Source organism: Pimephales promelas, chromosome 5, assembly GCF_988280905.1.
Source record: "Pimephales promelas chromosome 5, fPimPro1.hap1.1, whole genome shotgun sequence".
Taxonomy (NCBI): Eukaryota; Metazoa; Chordata; class Actinopteri; order Cypriniformes; family Leuciscidae; genus Pimephales; species Pimephales promelas.
In genome coordinates this window covers 8,881,809-8,903,827 of record NC_142773.1, presented here as the reverse complement: position 1 = coordinate 8,903,827, position 22,019 = coordinate 8,881,809, and the positions used below count along the sequence as shown (strand labels likewise).

The following is a 22,019-nucleotide window of genomic DNA, read 5'->3' as shown; positions in this document are numbered from 1 at the left end:
CTAAAAACTGAGAAAGTTTAAAGCATATGCTACTAAAGACAGGTTTAATAAAAATGTTTTGGCTGCAGACCATTTAAGAAAAAAAAAAAAAGATAGTAATGTTTGGGAAAAGAGAACTTTATTTGAAACAAGTTTAACACAATACAATTAGCAGTTTACACCGGTTTAATCAAAGTGAAACAAATTAATACATGGTTTGTAAAATAAATTAAATGCATAGATACACAAAAAAAAAATTTCTTAATGCAGAAGTAACAAATACTTGCATTTAAAATATACGATTGAAATTGGCTCCTGGTATGAAATGTTTTTTAAAAGGAAAAACGGGGTTTAATCTACCTGTGGAGTGGGTGGGATAATATCGTCATGAAGAGGGTGAGGAGGTGATAGTGGGATGGTTTTGGTTGGGGAGTTATTTTCAGAGGAAATATCCTCTAGGTCAGAACTTTGAGTAGGTGTGGGTGGTGAGATGGTGATCTTTTGGATGCCTGTTTGGTTTGTGGAAGGAAAGGCTGGTGGATGGGTGACGGTTGTGGTGAAGTGCAAGGGTCATTGTTGGCAGGTTCAACAGTGAATCAGTGATCATGTGTGGTGTGGCAGTGTGGGGAAGCTGCACTGCTGACTGAATGACCTAGTTTTCAATGTTAACTGCTTTGTCGTCGCATGTGGTCCTAATTGTTAATTTGGTAGATGTGTGCACAGAAATGACAGCGTATTTGTAATACATGTCACATCTGTGACACATCAGTCTGGTGCATGAAAGGGGCATATCTGGGAGACGGTGTTTTATGGTGCAAAGGTGACTAATATAACTTTTGCACCATTTTTTTTCTGCTGTAATGCTTTACATAACATGTGGTGTCAGTACAGATGGCTGTAGAAATGCATGTCCTTTGTGGAGGAGAGAATTTCTTCTTTTTTTTTACCCTGGAATGTTCTAAATGAAACATGTGAAATCATACCAGGAGCCAATTTCAATCGTTTCTTGCAGGCCCCACATGGTAAGCTCGATCATTCCAGTTTTATCTGCAATGACATTCTTTTTTCAAGGAAGGTGTCGTTTTGGAGGACATTGTGTTCATTTTTTAATTCGATTGCTTTGGCTTTGATGTTGCCCTGAAAAAAATAAATAAAAAGGTTTAGTAAAAGTATCTTGTTGCAAAATTGTGAAATGCACTATAGACTTCAGAGGTAAAACTGAACAGATAAAGTAAAAATTGGAGTGCTGGACATTTATTGTAAATAAGTTACTTGCAATGAATTTTACATTGATAAATGTAACAAGTTAATAAATAAAATAACCTAAAGTTTGAGTAGTACTTACTTTCTGATACTCCAATTCCATTTCAGAACCTGAGACAGTCACCTTCTGTTGGGAGGTGAAGATGGTGGGGTCGTAGGAATAACCAACTGAAGGCAAACAAGAGATTTTTGTTTTATGTACATACAAAGTGTCTTTCACCATATCCGTGCTTTGCTGGCTGCAAGACCATGTTGGTATGCTGCACTGGACATCTGAAATACGGGAGTTATAAAAGATTGAATGAGACAATTCTTGTTTTTGATTATGGTTCTAAAGTAAAAATGTTGAATTAATGAGTTACTTATAAAGAAAATACTTCACCCATTTTTTTCCACAGTCTGAAAATGACTGTGGAGGTCAGACTTGAACATCATAAGCCTTGAGATTTTGTGTCACTCCTGCAGTATTCATGCATTGATTAAGGTCTGTTTTTGAACTTGCCATTTCTAGATTAAAAAAATAAATAAACAAGTTAATATAAATACATTGCCAGTCTAATTCAATGAACAGTAATTCATTAAAACAGATTTATATTTTTAAAAAAATATGCACCAACAAAAATAAAATATTTGAATAACAAATATTTAAATAAAAATACCACATTCACATCAATGGAACTCATGGCTGATAAGAACTAAACCCCCAGCGCACAGACAACTGAGCCAATTGAATTAGCATATTTATATGGTTATCCTAATTGATAAGACAAACATTTATTTCATTAACAATTAGATTTCAATAGTCATCTTAATTAATACACCTGATTTATGCATATCATTATGTCATTTTGAAGAGTTAGTTCAATTATTTGCTATTCTTCACCTGAACACAATAAATGAACAATCGCTTAAAATTGCATAAATTATAATGATATGCAAAATCAGGTGTGTTAATTAAGATGACTGTTTAAATATAATTGTTAATGAAATAATTGTTTGTCTTATCAATTAGGACAACCATTTAAATATGCAAATTCAATTGGCTCAGTTGTCTGTGCACTAGGGCTTCAGTTCTTATCAGCTGTGAGTTCATTGAGGTGAATGAGGTATTTTTTTATTTATTTGTTATTTGATTGTTATTTTTTATTGGTGCTTAACTGTTTAAAATATAAATTTGTTTTAATGAATTGCTGGCAATGTATTTGTCAACTTCTATTTTTTTTTTATGTAGAAATGGCAAGTTCAAAGGCAGATCTCAATCAATGTGTGACTGGCTACATCCATAGCATCACTCCATTACGTCAAGGGATGAAGCGACCTTACTTTGAAGGAATACTGCAGGAGAGACACAAAATCTCAAAACTTATAGTATTCAAGTCTGACCTCCACAGTCATTTTCAGACTGTGGAAAAAGATAGGTAAAGTATTTTCTTTATCAGTAACTCCTTTATTCAACATTTTAACTTTTGAATTGTAATCAAAAACAAGAATTGTCTCATTCAATCTTGTATAACTCCCATATTTTAGATGTGCCGTTCAGCTTACTGACGTGGTCTTGCAGCCAGCAAGGCATGAATATGGTGAAAAAGCCATTTTGTACGTACATAAATCAAAAGTCTCCTGTGTGCCTTCCGTTGACTATCCCTACAACCCCACCATCTTCACCTCCCAACAGAAGGTGACTGTGTCACAGGTTCTGGAAATGGAATTGGAGTATCAGAAAGTAAGTACTACTCAAACAATAAAATTAAGGTTGTCATATTTTTTTTTTTTTACCTTGTAACATTGATCCAAGTAAAATTTATTGCAAGTGACTTAATAATAATGTATTTTCAGGACTCCTATTTTTACTATGTGTTCAGTTTTACCTCTGATGTGCCAATTTAATTGAGTCTATTTTGCATTTGCAAGATTCTTTACTAAACATTTTCTTTGTTTTTTTCAGGTGAACATCAAAGCTAAAGCAATTGAATTAAAGAGTGAAGGACACAATGTCCTCCAAAACGACACGTTCCTTGAAAAGAGAACGTTTCTGATTGCTGATAAAACTGGAGCGATCGAGCTTACCATGTGGGGCCTGCAACATACGATTGAAATTGGCTCCTGGTATGACTTCACAAGTGTATCATTCAGAACATTCCAGGGTAAAAAATTCCTCTCCACCACAAAGGACACGCACGTTTCTTCAGCCATCTGCACTGACACCACATGCACTGTAGAAGAGACCACGTCAGAATCCGTTACAGCTGAAATAATTGGTGCCAAAGTTAAAATTATTCACCTTTGCCCCATGAAACACCGTCTCCCAGATATGCCCCTTTCATGCACCAGAGTGATGTGTCACAGATGTGACATGTACTACAAAGCCACTGTCATTTCTGTGCACACATCCGCCAAATTAACTATTAGGACCACAAGTAACGACATTAAAACAGTCGACATTGAAAATCAGGTAATTCAAACAGCAGTGCACATTCCCCACACGGCCACACCAGACACAATCACTGATTCACTGTTGAACCTGCCAACAATGACCCTTACACTTCACCACAACTATGTAACCCAGCTCACCCATCCACCAGCCTTTCCATCCACAACCCAAACAGGCATCCCAAAGATCACCATCTCACCACCCACACCAATTCAAAGTTCTGAGCTAGACGAACTTGAGAGCATTCTGAAAGAGGACTTTCCCTCTGAAAATAACTCCCCAACCAAAACCACCCCACCCTCACCTCCTCACCCTCTTGACGATGATATTGTCCCAGCCACTCCACAGGTAGATTAAACCCCATTTTTTCCTTTAAAAAAATATTTCATACCAGGGGCCAATTTCAATCATATGTTTTAAATGCAAATATTTGATTTGTTTTAGTTATGCACTTACGCAATATGTTTGTATGCATTTAATTTTATTGTACAATCTATGGATTTGTTTTTCAGATTAATCTGGTGTAAACCTGTGACTTGTATTGTGTTAAACGTATGTTACAAGTAATAAAGTTTCCTGTTCATAGCATTACTATTGCTTTATTTTATATGGTCTGCAGCCAGAACATTTTCATTCAACCTTTAAACTTTGTGTGTAAACATTTACAAGACTATAATGTTTTTATAGTAGCATAGATTTTAAAACCAGTTTGTCTTAAATACTGAAGTGCTTTGCTCAAAACCAGTTTGGTGTGCATTGTGCAGACAACTTAAATTCCTATTAAGGTACCTTCTCCTGTTGTGGCTCAGTAAGAGTGACAACCTACTGCTCACCCTTGAAAACATGCCTTTTTCCCTCTAGATTTAATGGTGATCAGTTGTGATTTTTCCATTCAAGTGAATTTGGTCATTTAACTTTTTCTCAAACATATTGGATTGTTGAAGTGTAGCTGTTTAATCACCTGAGTGAAGGAATGAACAAAGACTCTGCATCATGTGTAGAAAAATTTTCTTCTAGAAACAAACTTTGTTGCATTATTTTCATGTTATCTCTTTAAAGATTCTTTTTAGTATATGTATTGTAAAAAGTGCTGAGTAAAGGTGACTTTAATTGAATAAAATTCATTTTTGAGCTGTTTTAACTAAAAACTACTATGACTGACATCTAAAAATATGTAAGTGCTACTGTTTCTTAAGATGCAAACAAGCATGTTGTCTTTTTTTTTACTTAAAGCTACCTAAATGTCTAAAAGCAACTAATTGAACTATGGCTCAATCCAATCACTGTCTGTGAAACCTGGCCTAAAACTATCCTATTTGATCACAGAACTTTCTGGTTAGACCTCAGGTGAGAAGCAATGAACAAAAGACTTATTTCTAATGCTAGATTGTGCTCATCTGAATAATAAAACAATTTAAATGACACATTAAACACAATTTTATTTAGGTTTCCCTACATGGGAGAAGAACCCATAATATCTGGGTTACCTTGTTGTTCCACTGGGCAGACACGTATCATAGACCCGCTGAAGGTTAGTAGTTCATGGGAGAATGAACTTAAAGTGACAAGAAGTTAAGATGAGAATGAATGAAAAATGAACACAACTAAAATTATTTCTAATACTAGAGGAATGAAGAGTGCAATGATTATTGGGATATAGGAATCTAAATTACACAACTTTATAAAGTTTATTTTTATTAAGTTCAGATTAGATCAATTTCAGAAAGACACTTTGTCTGCAACGAACACCACTTTTGATCAGTAATGTGTCTTATCTATGTGCCACACTGGATTTGAACCCACAAAGGAACTGCAATCAAAGTTAACTGCTATAATTAGATCACATGCTCACCAATTAATAATGATAAATCAACACCTGGTCTGAATTTGTAGTATATAAGGGAGATAAATGGCTGGTGTGTTACTTCTGTCTTCTTATAGCAGGTAATGTTGTGTCAGAGCTAGTTGTGAGTTAGTTTTATTTATTTTTTTGCATTTTAATGTCATTTTATGAGTCATTATAGTATTGAGGTAAAGTGCATTCAAGGGTAACACCATGTTGGAAAAGAGTTTAAAATATCTGGAGTGTTTGCATTGAACATTTGGTCACAATGGCTACTACTTTGAAAAGTTTGCTCTTTACACTAATTGAAAGTTTAGTAATGTTAGTGTATTGTTTATGCTATGTCATTCTGTTGCTTATTTGAAAATTAAATGTGTAGGCCTACAGTAAATCCATTTAGGTTAGCATTTTTGCTAGTCCTGTTGGTATATCACACAAACTTCCAAATGATAGCATTTTATGTAATTCAAGTAGTTTACTTTTTAGAACAGTAACAGTTTACAAGGTTTAATTCAACATTATAATTTAATATTTATCTTATCATGTTTCTTCACAGTGCATTAACTAACATTAAAATATTAAACTTCTAAAAAGAAATATTTAGAGTGTTTAACACTAGCTAAGATAATAAATATTACTGACATATTTGGCAAACTTATAACTTTAAAAATAATTACTTTTTCAATACCTTTGTCTTGTCAATGATTTTTCACTATTTATTTATAGTTTAATTATGTGGATCCGTATAGCACAATATTTAATAGGGAAAAGTCTGGCTGGTCAGTTTGTTAAAAAATGTTCTTTGTTCATCATACTTTGCTCAATCTTAGTTACTGATGTATAATATCAACTAATCTAGTTTTGAGATCTGTCAGTTTGATAGAGACTTCATGACTGATCTGGCTTCATGATTTTAAAATGGGAATTTTATTTTCACGGGTAAAACTTTATAGCTCTTTATAAGTTATAGTGTGTAAAGTTAATGCATACCTAACAAACCCTTTGTGTGTGTGTGTGTGTGTGTGTGTGTGTGTGTGTGTGTCTTGGTAAAGACTGCAAGTTGAGGTATGTCAATTTGTAAAGTTGCTTTTTTTATCAAGAATCAAAGTATATGTGATGCGATCTGTGAAAACCAGTCAGATGTCGCGCCGGTACATTTTCAGTAAAGTCTAAATATAGACAATGTCAGTTTTATTTTTATTTATTAATTTTTTTTGTAAAAATTGGGGTTTTATTAAATTATTATTCTATAACATTTTGTTTATCATCTCTGAATATATCTTGGGAAAATTTACTAGTTTAATGCTGAAAAATAGCGATTTATAATGGCCAGCTGAAAAAAATGTGTCTCTTTAAGAACACGCAGGCAGAGCGGAGGGGCAAAAAACAATATCTCCTGTTTAGCTGTCCTTCTCTTAACACTACAAAGACAGTTCATCTATCAAAATAAAAAACATAACAGAATAACGTCCAGTCCTGTGTGAACTACAACAGTCCGTAAGTTTTTATTTATCTATTTTTATCCAGTGTTATCATGTGGTGTGATGCGGAGCACAAGAGAACAACAGACTTTGAAACTGATTGTTTAAAAGAAGCTGCTTGTTTAAAAGAACGTGCTCGCCTCTCAATCGTCCAATTTCAAAACGGTTTTCACAGGTTGAATTTTGAGTTCGTAAGCTTTTGAATGATGCCTAATCTATGGTGATTACTAAAATATGTGATATGAAAAAAAGGTAATTAAAAAGGGAGCACCAGTCGTCCTGCTAGCAGGACCGTGACAGTTAATTAAACCTGTTTTTTTGAAATTCCGTTTCTGAAAATCATAGTGATCAGCTGACTTCAAATAACCATAACTTTTGTTACAGACAAATTATAAATTTGGAAAGGACTTGAACCCAGCTTTAATATGGTATCAAAACCTGTAATATATCAAATTTCACCATGTGGTTCGTTTTCCCATATCGCATCACATATGCTGATTAAATGTTAAATTAAAGTTTGACCTTGCAAGGCTAACAATTTTTTCATCTTTGCTGGTGCATTAGTAAAAAGACTGAGTTGAGGTAAGTCAAATGTTTGTTACTTTTTTTGTTAATAAAAATGTTATTTAAAGTTCTAAAATTGAGGGTCTTATAGTTTATTGATGTCTATATGAGGTTCTTTTGAAATGATCAATTGCAGTGTTTGAAGGGAAAGTAGTGTTATCTGTTTCTGCTGTCTCGTTTATTTATTTTATTTTTTTCAGATGCCACGACCAAAGAAGAGATCCACAATAGCCAAGAGGCTGTATGCACAACGATGTGCAACAGAGGCAAGTCAAGCAGAGGTTCAGCCGCTTCCTCTTAAAAAAATGGCAACTGCAGAGGTTCGGCCGCTTCCTCTTAAAAAAATGGCAGAGGCTGCACAGCTTCCTCTTAAAATAAGTCAAGCAGAGGCTGCACAGCTCCCTCTTAAAATAAGTAGAGCCGAGGTATCGCCACTTCCTCGTAAAACTAAGGTAGACTTGCCGGTGACGTCCGGCAAGTGCCATCGTGCAAACCAACAGGTTCCACTCCGTCCTGTATCAAAACGGGTAGAGGCTGCACCGCTTCCTCTTAAAATAAGTCAAGCAGAGGTTGTGCCAAATCCTCTTAAAAAACTGGTAGACAATGAACGCCTGTGTTCATTGTCCAAACATACAAATACAAACAATGAAAAACAAACAAACAAATTTCCAGAGAATTCAAAAAGTTTCCCATATGTTTCTCAAGAATCTCTCAAAAACTCTCAAAAATCTCTCAAAAACTCTCAACAATCTCTCAAAAACTCAAAACAATCTCTCAAAAACTCTCAACAATTTCTCAAATGTTCCAGAGAATCTGCAGAAAGGTTTGTGGTCCGAAAAAAATTTAATGAGAATGTCTTGAGCACTTTACCTGCGTGTTATGACTTTTTTCCACAGAAATCATTGCTGAAAGGTTCCTTTCATCAAGGTGATGCACGCTTTGGAGAGTCACGCGGCAGACAGTGTGGTGCCATCAGTCTGACAGCAGTGTTGATGAGCAAGATGAAGAACGTGTTGACCTGGACAACACAAGATCTTAACGGTGTCTTGGTGGCAGGAACACGACTTTATGAATCTTTACGAAACCAGGGTAACATAAATGACCAAGAAGTCATGGGTAGGCATTACATTGCAGTCCATGAATTGCCAAGGAGACATGTGCTGGGTAATACTGTATTTTCCATAGAGTATGCAGAGTCTCTCACTGGATTTGTTAATGTTGATGACTATGATGAATCCTTAAGTAATGTGGCCATGCCAGTTGATGTAGCTCTTCAGCGAGCTCTACTGAGTGCTGAATCTTTCCTTTTATGTATTTGTGCCAACACATGTGCAGTTATTAAGGAGGGTTCATGGTATGCCTTTGTTGATTCTCATGCTAACATGACGGAGACAAGTTGTGTTGCTTATCACAGCACCATAGAATCTTTGTACAACTACATTAATGAGATTGCGCACTCATTTGGGGTAATTGCGCCACGATTTGAGATAACTGGAGTTTCGGTTCATGCAGATGCTGAAGTTTCTCACTCGCTGGAGGCAGACCACAGCAGTTTTCCATGCTCTTCGGGTAAGGCACTTTACAGTGAAGTTCTAAAACGCAAACCTAAGGTATGTAAATCTGTGCCAACTGAGGTAAGGTCATCTGTCTTTCAATTACCTGAGGTTGAAGTTCAAAATGCAGGCACTAATGTTCCCATGCCTCAACCAGTGTGTAATGTGTTGCCAAGTAAAGGAGAAAGAGGGAGAAGAAAAAATCAGGATGAACCCTTAAAGAAATGGGCTATAAAGACCCACTCACTGGAGGCAGACCACAGCAGTTATCCGCAGTCCTCTGGTAAAGCACTTTACAGCGAAGTCTTAAAACGTACACCCAAGGTATGTAAATCTGTACCAACTGAGGTAAGGTCATCTGTCTTTCAATTACCTGAGGTTGAAGTTCAAAATGCAGGAACTAATGTTCCCATGCCACAACCAGTGTGTAATGTGTTGCCAAGTAAAGGAGAAAGAGGGAGAAGAAAAAATCAGGATGAACCCTTAGAGATATGGGCTACAAAGACCCACTCACTGGAGGCAGACCACAGCAGTTGTCCGCGGTCCTCTGGTAAAGCACTTTACAGCGAAGTCTTAAAACGCACACCCAAGGTATGCAAATCTGTGACAACTGAGGTAAGATCATCTGACATCCAATTACCTAAAGTTGAAGTTGAAAATACAAGCAGCACTAACCTTTCAATGTCGCAACCAGTGTGTAATGTGTTGCCAATTAAAGGAAAAAGGGGGAGAAGAAAAAAACAGCATGAGCAGGTCTCTGAGAAACGGGTTAAAAAATCTCATGTTGAAAATGTTGTAGTAGATGACATAATTATTACTGATGTTTCAGTCCCAGAAGTGTTTTTTTCTCCCTTGACTCTTCGAGATCAGCAAGCTTTATGTGAACTCTTGCTTCTGACAAATGATAACAGTGACTGTGATGTTACAACAAACTTTGGTCCCATTGCAGGTCCGTGTCAGACAAAGAGTATCAAACCAGATGGTAACTGCTTTTTCAGATCACTGGCATATGCAATTTGTGGAAGTGAGGACAAGCATTTGAAGATTCGCCGTGCAGTTGTCAAACACCTGAAAATGAATGCTTCAATATTTGAGAGGTATGTGAGAAGTGAGTATACTTCAGTAGAGGACTACTTGACTCAATCTAGAGTCTATTATTCTGGGTCATGGGTCACTGAAATTGACATCTTTGCTTCTGCTGATCTATTTAAAACAACCATAATGACTTTTAATGATAGCCGGTGGAATGCACACAAACCTACTGGAGAGGTAACTGCAAACAATGCAATATATTTGAAAAACTGTAATGGTAATCATTATGAAGTTGTGACATGTGTTAAGCACAGAGATCAAGACATTTGTGCAGAAAAGTGTGGGAATGCCACTTCAAATGAGGTGAGAATGCCATGTCTGCGTAAAAGGAAGGTAAGCGATGCTGCACAGTATGACCAAGAGAGATACTTGAAAAAACTGAAGAATGAGAAGTCCAAGTATGATAATGACATTGATTTCAGACAAAATAAAATTGACTATGCCAAAACAAAATACTGTAGTGATAAAGATTATAGACAGAAAAGAATGAAAGTTCTTCGTGATAAATATTTAAAAGATCGTCACGTTTGTTTGTTAAAGCGTGAACGTTCTAAGGTCAAGTATTCAAGCAATATTCCGTTTCAGAAACGTGTTTGCCAGTATTCTCAAATGAAATATAAAAATAATATCTCATTTCAGGCAATTGTACGTGAGTATTCCAGGAAGAAATATCTTCAAAACTTGGACTTTAAAGCAAGACTATGTGAGTATTCCAAGAAGAAATACCTTCAAAACCTGGACTTTAAAGCAAGAGTACGTGAGTATTCCAAGAAGAAATACCTTCAAAACCTGGACTTTAAAGCAAGAGTACGTGAGTATTCCAAGAAGAAATACCTTCAAAACCTGGACTTTAAAGCAAGAGTACGTGAGTATTCCAAGAAGAAATACCTTCAAAACCTGTACTTTAAAGCAAGAGTACGTGAGTATTCTAAAAAGAAATATGTCCAAAACCTGGTCTTTAAAGCAAGAGTGTGTGAGTATTTGAAGACAAAATATCACAAAGATGTAAACTTTCATTTCAGTAAAATACAAAAAAGCCATGAGGTATATGCAAAAAAAAGGGAAAAGCACAAAGACATTTGTGTTGCCATCGCCAGTTTTCGTCAAGAAGTGAGTAGAGGTCCAGAGTTTGTGTGCTGTGTCTGTCATCGCTTACTTTTCAGAAAGCAGGTTACTGAATGCAAACCAGAATGCTATGAAGACAAAGGAGAAGAAATTGCTGCTTTGGCGAGAAGATGCATCACACTGAGGTATGTGCACGTTTGTGATGAAAGATGTCATAATCCATCTGTTTCTTCTCCAAGGTGCAAATTGTGGATTTGTCCAACCTGTCATCGAAAAATCATCAGCGGAAAACTGCCTGAAGAGAGTGTTGCTAACAATATGCATTTGGTGGACATTCCAAATCAACTAAAGTGTCTTAACTCTTTGGAACAACATCTTGTGGCACGTAATATTCCTTTTTTGAAGTTGCTCTGTCTTCCACGCGGAAAACAAAATGGCTGCCACGGACCCGTCGTGTGTGTTCCTGTAAATACTGCAGAGGTGTCAAATATTCTTCCACGAAATGAATGTGATGACAAGATGATAAGGATAAAATTGAAGCGCAAGTTAACCTACAAAGGGCATTATGAGTACAAGCATGTACACACTGATCGTGTTAGAAATGCTCTAAGATGTTTGATCAGGTGCAATAAATGGTACAAGGATGTGGAGATTAATGAACAATGGATAAACTCTTTGAATGAACCAGAAGAGAATGCTGCTGATGAAATGGAGGAACAGATTGAAGTTGAAAAGAGTGAAGAGGAAAATGATACCGAAGAACAGCCAGAGGAAGACTTGACTTACATCAAAGAGCAGAGTGGTCTTTTGTCAGACACATGTTTACAACCTGTTGATCTTGGTTCAGAAGTTATTGATCAGCATTTTCAAGATGTATTAAATGTGGCACCAGCTGAAGGTAACAGTCCTGTTAAGTTACTGTCAGATAAAAGCAATGAAGCAAAATGTTTTCCTGTTCTCTTTCCAACTGGTGGTCCAACATTCCACGATGAGAGGGAAAAAAAGATCACACTGTCACGATACTTAAATGCAAGAATCCTAAACGCAGATGGGCGTTTTGCACGGAGCACAGACTTTATTTTCTATGCACAATACATGTCGGAGTTGGATCAAATTGTATCTAATGTTTCCATTGCTTTGCGAAAAGGGTCGGACAAGAGGTTGTTGCAAGGAGTAACCTCGGATATGCTGACAAACCCAGGGTCATTAGCTAAAATATTGAATTATGATGAAGGATACAAGTTTTTGAGACCAATCCGTGGAACGCCACCCTATTGGCAATCGACTCAAAAAGACCTTTTTGCACTCATAAGACAACTAGGTATTCCAACTTTCTTTGCATCCTTCAGCTCTGCTGATCTCAGATGGCCTGAAATGATTAACACTATCCTGGAGCAAGAACAGAAAAATGTCAGTGTTGATGAGCTTGACTGGTCTGAGAAATGTGGACTAATTAGACGAAACCCAGTCACTGCTGCAAGGATGTTTGATTATAGATGGCATTGTTTTTTGAAAGATGTCATTATGTCACCCGCTGAACCTATTGGAAAGATCAAAGACTACTTTTATCGTGTAGAGTTTCAACAGCGTGGATCTCCTCATGTTCATTGTCTGTTTTGGGTTGAAAATGCTCCAAAGTTAAATGAAGACAATGAAGACAATGATGCTTTGGTTGCTGCTTTCATAGATCATTATATCACTTGTAAGACACCAGGAGAAGATGACGCTGAACTGTATGAGACTGTGAACAGTGTTCAAAAGCACAGCAGCAGACATTCCAAGACATGCCGGAAGAAAAACACAGTGTGTAGATTTAATTTTCCACGACCTCCATCTAGCCGCACCTTTATAGCAAGAGCCATATCAGATGACTTGAAAGGCAATGATGGAAATGAGACTGCAAGTGCAATTCTGAAGAAAATCAAAACTGCGTTAACCGAATCTGAAGTCAATTTTGATTCAACAGATGCCTTTTTCCAATCCATTGGAATTAATCAAGCTGTGTTTGAGAAGGCGTACAAGAAATGTTCTAAAAAGAAAAGTGTCGTCTTGAAACGAAGTCCAAAAGATGTTTGGGTAAATCAATATAATCCTCATTTATTGCGTGCATGGCAGGGCAACATGGATATCCAGTATGTCACAGATGCCTACTCTGTAGTGGTTTATATTATTAGTTACATCACAAAAGCTGAACAAGAAATGGGACTTTTGTTGCAACGTGCCCAAAATGAAGCTATGAATGGAAATCTTGAAGCAAGATCATCATTAAAAATGTTGGGAAGTGTATATCTACACAATAGAGAAGTTTCAGCACAAGAGGCAGTGTATCGCCTAGTGGGTATGCACTTGAAAGAATGCTCTCGCAAAGTACAGTTTATTCCAATTGGAACCGATCCTGTGAAGATGAGTTTGCCTTTGCGTGTTCTTCAAAACAAAGATGACCATTCTGGTGAAGAAAGCTGTTTTTGGATGAATAGTTTGGTTGACCGATACAAGAGTAGACCGAAAACAGAACATTTTGAGATTCTGTGTCTGGGCAGTTTTTGTTCAGAATACAGGATATTGTCAACATCTGAGCTATCTTCACAAAACAAAGAAAATGTGATCAAGCTTGACCACAATTGTGGTTATATGATAAGAAGAACTCGAACTGAACCTGCAGTAATAAGGTATCCAAGATTTTCACCAACAAAAGATCCAGAAAAGTACTATCATTCACTGCTTCAACTTTTTTTACCACATTATGAAGATTGCCAGCTGAAGCCTGAGAAGTTCCACACTTATGAGGACTTCTACAATAATGGTGCTGTGAAATGTGGAAGTAATGTGACCGAAGTAAAATCTATTGTTGATTCTAATCGAGCACTGTTTGAAAAGGACAGCGATGAAATGGACAGAGCTCAACAGGTTTTGGAGCTGGGTGTTGATTTGGAAGATGCTTGGGCTGCATTGTGTCCTGAAACAGAGAAGCAGCGCCATGAATGTATTGAGCTAAAGAAGAATAACGTACTTCCTGAAGAAGATGATTCTGACACACTTATTCCAGACCTTGTAGCGAACCCTCGAACTGCGTTCACAATTGAGAACAGTAATGCTACAATGTCTCGAGATGAAGCTTTGGGTTTGCTAAGATCATTAAATGCTAAACAGTCTGCAATATTTTACAACGTTCGCGACTGGTGTTTACAAAAACTGCATGGAGAAAATCCTGAACCGTTTCGCTTGTTTGTTACTGGTGGAGCAGGTACAGGAAAAAGCCATTTAATCAAAGCAATATGCTATGAATCTTCTAGACTCTTGTCTCAGCTGTCTGACAATCCTGATGATAGGAGTGTGATTTTATGTGCATCAACTGGAGTAGCCGCATACAACATTGGCGCTGCTACCATACACCACACTTTTTCAATTGGAGCTAATGTCAAACTGCCATATCAACCACTAAGTGATGACAAAATCAATTCTCTGCGTTCCAAACTTGGATGTTTGCAGATTTTGATTATTGATGAAGTATCCATGGTTGACCATCACCTTTTGTCATATGTCCATGGGAGATTGAGACAAATCAAACAAACTGGTGATTACTCCCTCTTTGGAAAAGTAAGTCTTGTAGCTGTAGGAGATTTTTATCAGCTGCCGCCTGTCAAAGGAACTCCACTCTATGCTGATACAAAAGGAGTAAACCTTTGGGAAAACAACTTTGAAATTGCTGAATTAACTGAAGTTGTTCGGCAACAAGATGTAACTTTTGCTGAAACTTTAAATCGTCTGAGAGTTCGTAAAAAAAATGAACCTCTAAGCTCAAGTGACATCAACATGTTGAAGCAACGTGAAACAGGAGAGGAATGCGGGGATGTTCATATATTTCCTACAAATAAAGAGGTTGATGAATACAATGTTCAGAGACTAAATGAGGTTTGTCCTGAGGCAATCAGTATTCGAGCTCAAGATTTTGTGAGAAATCCAAAAACTGGAAGGATTGAAAAAAAAGTTGGATTTCATTCAACCGTTTTCAACTCCTGTTTGGCTAAATGTGTTTCCTTGGGTGTTGGAGCAAGAGTTATGTTAAAGAAGAACATTGATGTTTCGGATGGACTTGTCAATGGAGCGTTTGGTTCCGTTGTCCATATTAGCAGAAGTCAAAAACAGGAAGATGATTATGATGATGACTTTCCATCAACCATTCATGTGGAATTTGATGATCCAAATGTGGGAAAAATTCAGAGATCAAACCAACGACATAGATTTTCCCAAAATTCTACAGCAATTGAAGTTCAAGAAGATCAAGTCACAACCAATGGTGGTTTAAGACGCCAATTTCCACTTAGACTGGCATGGGCATGCACTGTTCACAAAGTGCAAGGGCTCACAGTAGATAAAGCTGTTGTATCCCTTGACAAGATCTTTACTGCAGGACAAGCATATGTTGCATTGAGTCGTGTGAGAACTCTCAATGGATTAATAATTCAAAACTTCAAGGAGTCTGCAATATACTGTAATGATCAAATTGACCTGGCAATGAAAAATATACCAAAATTTCCATTAGAAAGTCACACTTTCTCAAAGACACCTGGTATATTTACAATTGCTCTTCACAATGTGCAAAGTCTTCAAGCTCATGTTCAAGATATTCAAGCTCACAGACAACTTATGAATGCTGATTGTATTTGTTTAACTGAAACATGGCTAAAAGTTGAAGACCAAGTACAAATACCAGGATTTATTTTCAAGCATAACCCGAGAGCTAAGTGCTATGACAACAGCACTCCACTTTTCAGTAATTTAAAACAACAGCGAGGAGGTGGAGTTGCTATTTACTGTTGTGAAAATATGTTTTTTAACGTCATCACTCCAGAACCTTGCAACCTTGAATGTTTGTACTTCTCAGTTCCACATATCAGTTTGAATGCTGCTCTGCTGTACAGGCCAAATTCATATCACATTGATGTGTTTCGACAAAATCTATTACATGTCATTACTGAGCTGGAAAAACATCCAGGAAAGAAAGTAATTATGGGAGACTTCAATGAGGACATCTTAACATCATCTTCAGTTGGGAAACTAATGGAAGTCCATGGATACAGTCAACATGTGCAATGTCCAACAACTGAAAAGGGTACGTTAATAGACCATGTCTACATTAAAGATGCAGAAAATGTTACAATTGAAATTGTTTCAACTTATTATAGTTACCATGAAGCAGTACTAGTTTCAGTAAGGTAATTTATATTTCTGAAATATAATGAAGACTGTATAACTGCATTTTTCTTTTCTGTGCCCCTACCATGCGGCAATTAATCTGAGATTGAAGTCCATGAAGGTCTGTTCAATTTCACAAGTGAAAACGGTATGTTATTAGACCATTTATTTCAAATCATTTCATCTGTTGTAATTTCTGCAAGTCCACTAGTAAGTTATCAAGAAAGGTTTGCTCATGTAAGGTAATATGTCTAATTTATGCAGCACGCTGAACTAAAAAAATGTATAACTACACTATCTATTCTGTTTTTGTTCATACCATGTGACACATCTTGAGATTCCAAGGTCCTTAAAGTCCTGACCATTCCATATCAAGTCCTGTCCAGTAATCATCCAGCACAACACGGCATCTCCCATAATTGCTCTTCTTTCCGGAGCTCCAAAGCTACATCCAGTCAAGGTTTTTGTAGTGTTTATGCATTCAATTTGTTCAATTTCTGTTTCTGATTTTTCTTAATTTTTTAGAACGTTTCTGATTTTTAGCTGAAAATTTGTTTTTGATCTAATTTCTGCCAGTCTAAGCCATCCAAACAACACTGGATGCTTCCAATCAGCATAGGAAGCATCCACAAAGACTGCCTGCATTCCTACAGTTGTCTTATAAAATGCAATTAAGTTAATAGGATTACAAGAAAACATCTAAAAAAGATCTTGAAAACTTCACAAAGAAAAGTAAGTTGACATGATTGTGTACATTTTAATAATTTAAAAAGAAAATGTTTAAGGCACTTATCAACTAACAATTAAATTTTAGATTTATAAACCGTTATATTACCTTTTTGTCAGTAGTAGACATTGCAGTGTCTACATTAGTAGTAAAATATTGTTAACTCTTCACTTCAGCAGTTGAAATTAAGTTTTTTTTTATTTTATTTTTTTTAGATTTTTAAAACACTGAAGTCATAACTTCCTTCATATACCCATCGCAAGATTTTCTACTCCATGAACTCCACAAAAGCACACAGCTGTTCAAAAAAGGTTTTTTGATTTTATGTCTGCAAACCTTGAATGAAAGTGTGTCTATTTCAGTTAACAGATTATCTACATTAATAGCAATATGTTTTTGTGTAAACCCCTTCACTTTCACCAAGCAGTTTGTTATATGCATATAATCTCTGCAGATTTCTGAATGAACTGAAGATCCAATTTCCTCCATATACCAATCACAAGATTCTCTGCTCCATGAACTTTTACAAAGAAGTGCACAACTGAAAAAACGGTAAGTTTTAATGAAGTAAATTTAAGCTGTTGACATTTATACAAGCACTGATTAATCTACTAATGGTAAACTTTCAGATTTGTGCAAGAACTCCGTAACTACTGTTGATATTTTGAAGTCCACAAATGTCCACAAAAGGTATAAGCTGACAGACCACATCTATGTTAGTTGCAAAATGTCTAATGTGAAGACTTCGTTGAATGAATGTAATTTTGTCAGATTTTTTAAATTCACCAGTCATAATTTCCTCCATACACCCATCACAAGATTCTCTGCTCCATGAACTCCTCTAAAGAAGCAAACAACTGAAAAAACTGTAAGTTTTATTGAAGTAAATTTAAGCTGTTGACATTTATACAAGCACTGATTTATCTACTAATGGTAAACTTTCAGATTTGTGCAGCAACTCAGTAACTACTACTGATATTTTGAAGTCCACAAAAGGTAAGCTGACAGACCACGTCTATGTTTGTTGCAAAATGTCTAATGTGAAGACTTCGTTGAATGAATGTAATTTTTTCAGATTTTTGAAATTCACCAGTCAAAATTTCCTCCATACACCCATCACAAGATTCTCTGCTCCATGAACTCCTCTAAAGAAGCAAACAACTGAGAAAACGGTAAGTTTTATTGAAGTAAATTTAAGCTGTTCACATTTATTCAAGCACTGATAAATCTACTAATGGTAAACTTTCAGATTTGTGCAAGAACTCCGTAACTACTGTTGATATTTTGAAGTCCACAAATGTCCACAAAAGGTATAAGCTGACAGACCACATCTATGTTAGTTGCAAAATGTCTAATGTGAAGACTTCGTTGAATGAATGTAATTTTTTCAGATTTTTTAAATTCACCAGTCATAATTTCCTCCACACACCCATCACAAGATTCTCTGCTCCATGAACTCCTCTAAAGAAGCAAACAACTGAAAAAACTGTAAGTTTTATTGAAGTAAACTTAAGCTGTTGACATTTATACAAGCACTGATTTATCTACTAATGGTAAACTTTCAGATTTGTGCAGCAACTCAGTAACTACTACTGATATTTTGAAGTCCACAAAAGGTAAGCTGACAGACCACGTCTATGTTAGTTGCAAAATGTCTAATGTGAAGACTTCGTTGAATGAATGTAATTTTTTCAGATTTTTGAAATTCACCAGTCAAAATTTCCTCCATACACCCATCACAAGATTCTCTGCTCCATGAACTCCTCTAAAGAAGCAAACAACTGAGAAAACGGTAAGTTTTATTGAAGTAAATTTAAGTTGTTGACATTTATACAAGCACTGATTAATCTACTAATGGTAAACTTTCAGATTTGTGCAGCAACTCAATGACAACTGTTGATATTTTGAAGTCCACAAAAGGTAAGGTGACAGACCATGTTTATCTTAGTTGCAAAATGTCTAATGTGAAGACTTCATTGAATGAATGTATTTTTTTCAGATTTCTGAAATTCACCCCAAGTCATAATTTCCCCCATATACCATCACAAGATTCCCTGTTCCATTAACTCCTCTAAAGAAGCACACAACTGATACAACTGTGAGTTTTATTGAAGTAAATTTAAGTTGTTGACATTTATACAAGCACTGATTAATCTACTAATGGTAAACTTTCAGATTTGTGCAGCAACTCAATGACAACTGTTGATATTTTGAAGTCCACAAATCCCTATACAAATTTCCACAAACGGTAAGTTAACAGACCATGGCTATGTTAGTTGTGAAATGTTTAATGTGAAGACTTTACTTATAGCACTTTGTTTAATGAATGTGATGTTTTCAGATATCTGAAATGCACTGAACTTCTTCATAACTTCCTCCCATATATCAATCAAAAGATTGTATGTGGGCATGAACTTCTCTAAACTGTTCAGCTGATTAAAAAAGGTAATGTACAATGCATATATTCAAACTTGTTGTTGAAAAATGTATCATTTTGTGATTTTGTTTATTGCTTTTCCCCTTCTAGAAATAGTGACAACATTCTTCTCACCTATAAATTCAAAAAAATTTCTGAAAAAACTTTAAACATATGCAGGCAGTCAATAGTCAATTAAGTTATTGTAAAACTGAATACATAATCTCCACTGTAAATGTTGAATGGATGGCTTATATTACATTTGGCCTATGTATAGTTATTTTAATATGTGCCAGCCAAAAGAGGATGGCTTGCCCCTGCTGAGTCTGGTTCCTCTCAAGGTTTCTTCCTTTGCCACTACGCTGATTATGTTCCAGCTCTTGGTCCATGATGTTCCACACTGCTGTCTAAGGGAGTTTTTCCTTGCCACTGTCGCCTTTTGGCTTGCTCACTGGGGTATTAAGGCACAACATGTTCAAAATAACGTTTTTAATAAAATGATTGAAATATACTTTGTCTCTGTATCCATATCCTTCATTTTAATGTCTTTGATTTTCTATTTTTACTAAATGGATACACTATATTTAGTATATGAATTGATTCTACAAAAAATTGGTGTCTTTTACAAAGTGCATCATAAAAAAGCTTAGTAGATGGAGCATTTACATAATTTTCATTTAATTTGTAGTATGCTATTTTAATAGTTGTTTTTAACAACAGTTAAAACATTGTCCAACCTGAATCTTAATTTTAACTGACTTTGCCCATTGACAATATTTAAACTATTGTATATGCATTTGTTTGATTTAAATCTTTTTTTAGTTAACTTGAAATTTATAAAAGCTAGCCTAATTAAATAAAAATAGATTTAATTAGATCATGACAAACATTGAATCAAACACAGAATAAATAATGTAGTAATAAAAAACATGTTTATTTCTAATCCAAGAGTAAGAAAGATTAGTACAGCTCTAACATGGATAATAAAGGAATTGAAATGACAATTTTAAATATGATTTTAAAGTTGACCCACAGAGGACTCGAACCCACTATCTATAGGTTAGGTGCCTGTCACTCATCCCGTTGTGCCACTTGGCGGCCATGCATTCACAGAGCTGCCAAAATTCAATAGTTTGAGGCAAGACATGAGGAAAATGCAGAACACATTGTATTTAAAAAGCTCTCACATGGATAATAAAGGAATTGAAATGACAACTTTATGCATAATTTTAAAGTTGACCTACACAGGACTTGAACCCACTATCTACAGATCAGATGCCTGTCACTCATTACGTTGCGCCACTTGGCCAACATGCATCTACACAGCTTGCCAAAATTCAATAGTTTCAAGAGAGAATCAGGTCAAAATGAAGTATTTTGAAGACAATGCAGAGCATTATGTTTAAAAAGTTTAATTAAATCATCCAAAATTGATCAGCTTACTACTCATTACGATTACATTTGAGCAAATTTTCCTACTTGTTGGTTCATATGGCTGCCACTGACAACCATTCTGGGTGAAGAAGAACAATTAATTTTACGTAAAAGAATTGCATGTTGTATGTGACAGATTCAGATGAGATCATTCTTAGACAAAATGCCTGGAACAGACACAACTTCCACATCTTCTCCTGCCACAGTACCTCATGCTGTGTGGGGACGTTTCACACTGAGATGCGAACCCACAACGCTAAGCATCGGCATCTGTGGTGTAACACGTTGAGCTAATCACTCATGCATGTACACCAGGCTGTTGAGGAGAGGTTTCAGTGTGAGAATGAGTTCTCAAACAAGTTCCATGACATGTTATCCAGATTAGCATGATAAGCTAGCTCAATGCTAATGTATCTTATGACTTGGTACATCCAATCCTGGTCCATCCATCCATCCAAAATACATATCCTCGGATTTGACAGGACGCAGGGAATCGGTAGATATCAATTTTATGATTTTGTGACAAACTGTTCACAAGTTACAGCTTCTGATCAAACTCTGGGTCAACCTTGTTCATTTTGCGACACCATACCTTTTGAAGAAAAATGAATAAAACAAATCGGGAACAGTACTTTTATGCGGCTCAGTCTGAAGATCATTTGAGTGCATGTTTGGAGAAAATTTGAAGGAGGAGTAGCGAAAAAACTGAGAACTGCACATTTCAAAATGGCCACTACTGTAACGGTCGGGGTCTTAATGTACAGTATTGGTTGTGATCAGCATGATGAGTGGAATCAGGTGTACTAAGTTTCATGTCTCTACAGCAAAGGGTTCAAAAGTTATAACCATTTCAATGTTGAATATTTGAACTGCTGGTGGCGCTATAGAGTTGGTCCTAGAGGGTCCAAAATTGGTCCAATTACTATTCATTACAATTAATAGAACTGTGCCAAATTTGAACATTTGAAAAACAGT

At 36.0% G+C, this 22,019-nt stretch overlaps 2 protein-coding genes and 1 long non-coding RNA gene across 5 annotated transcripts in view; 1 reads left to right on the top strand and 2 right to left on the bottom strand.

Moving 5' to 3' along the window:
• Positions 1 to 22,019, bottom strand: part of LOC120467255 (serine/threonine-protein kinase pim-2-like) — a 340,979-nt gene that overhangs the window by 88,728 nt on the left and 230,232 nt on the right. The window lies entirely within an intron of this gene.
• LOC148981359 (uncharacterized) lies at positions 100 to 2,933 on the bottom strand. The gene is made up of 4 exons (XR_016168473.1): positions 2,847 to 2,933; positions 1,625 to 1,749; positions 1,325 to 1,515; positions 100 to 1,116 (listed from the first exon to the last, which is right to left on the bottom strand). It is a non-coding gene; the product is annotated as an uncharacterized LOC148981359 (long non-coding RNA).
• On the top strand, positions 2,336 to 20,121 carry LOC148981358 (uncharacterized). Of its 3 annotated transcripts, XR_016168471.1 has the most exons (18): positions 2,339 to 2,660; positions 2,770 to 2,965; positions 3,188 to 4,021; positions 7,762 to 16,927; positions 17,044 to 17,199; positions 17,410 to 17,505; positions 17,649 to 17,746; positions 17,824 to 17,884; positions 17,966 to 18,062; positions 18,140 to 18,190; positions 18,270 to 18,366; positions 18,760 to 18,810; positions 18,890 to 18,986; positions 19,064 to 19,114; positions 19,194 to 19,292; positions 19,370 to 19,442; positions 19,536 to 19,639; positions 19,722 to 20,121. XR_016168471.1 is itself a non-coding variant. In XM_089130922.1 (4 exons), the coding sequence occupies exons 1-4, from the start codon at positions 2,344 to 2,346 to the stop codon at positions 5,207 to 5,209; spliced, it is 1,437 nt and encodes a 478-aa protein (XP_088987048.1). In that variant the 5' UTR covers positions 2,336 to 2,343; the 3' UTR covers positions 5,210 to 7,763. The 3 variants fall into 3 exon arrangements, 2 of the variants coding, with proteins under 2 accessions (XP_088987048.1, XP_088987049.1); XM_089130922.1 differs by lacking the exons at positions 17,044 to 17,199; positions 17,410 to 17,505; positions 17,649 to 17,746; ... (9 more) ...; positions 19,536 to 19,639; positions 19,722 to 20,121 and having other exon boundaries at positions 2,336 to 2,660; positions 5,120 to 7,763; XM_089130923.1 differs by lacking the exons at positions 17,044 to 17,199; positions 17,410 to 17,505; positions 17,649 to 17,746; ... (9 more) ...; positions 19,536 to 19,639; positions 19,722 to 20,121 and having other exon boundaries at positions 2,336 to 2,660; positions 4,186 to 7,763.

Bases quoted from the DNA above. Each gene is read 5' to 3' on its own strand.
- LOC148981358 (XM_089130922.1), top strand. From the start codon at position 2,344: ATGAGGTATTTTTTTATTTATTTGTTATTTGATTGTTATTTTTTATTG. The intron at 2,661-2,769 runs GTAAAGTATTTT...CCCATATTTTAG, and splicing joins CAGACTGTGGAAAAAGATAG to ATGTGCCGTTCAGCTTACTG. The intron at 4,022-5,119 runs GTAGATTAAACC...AATTTTATTTAG, and splicing joins TTGTCCCAGCCACTCCACAG to GTTTCCCTACATGGGAGAAG.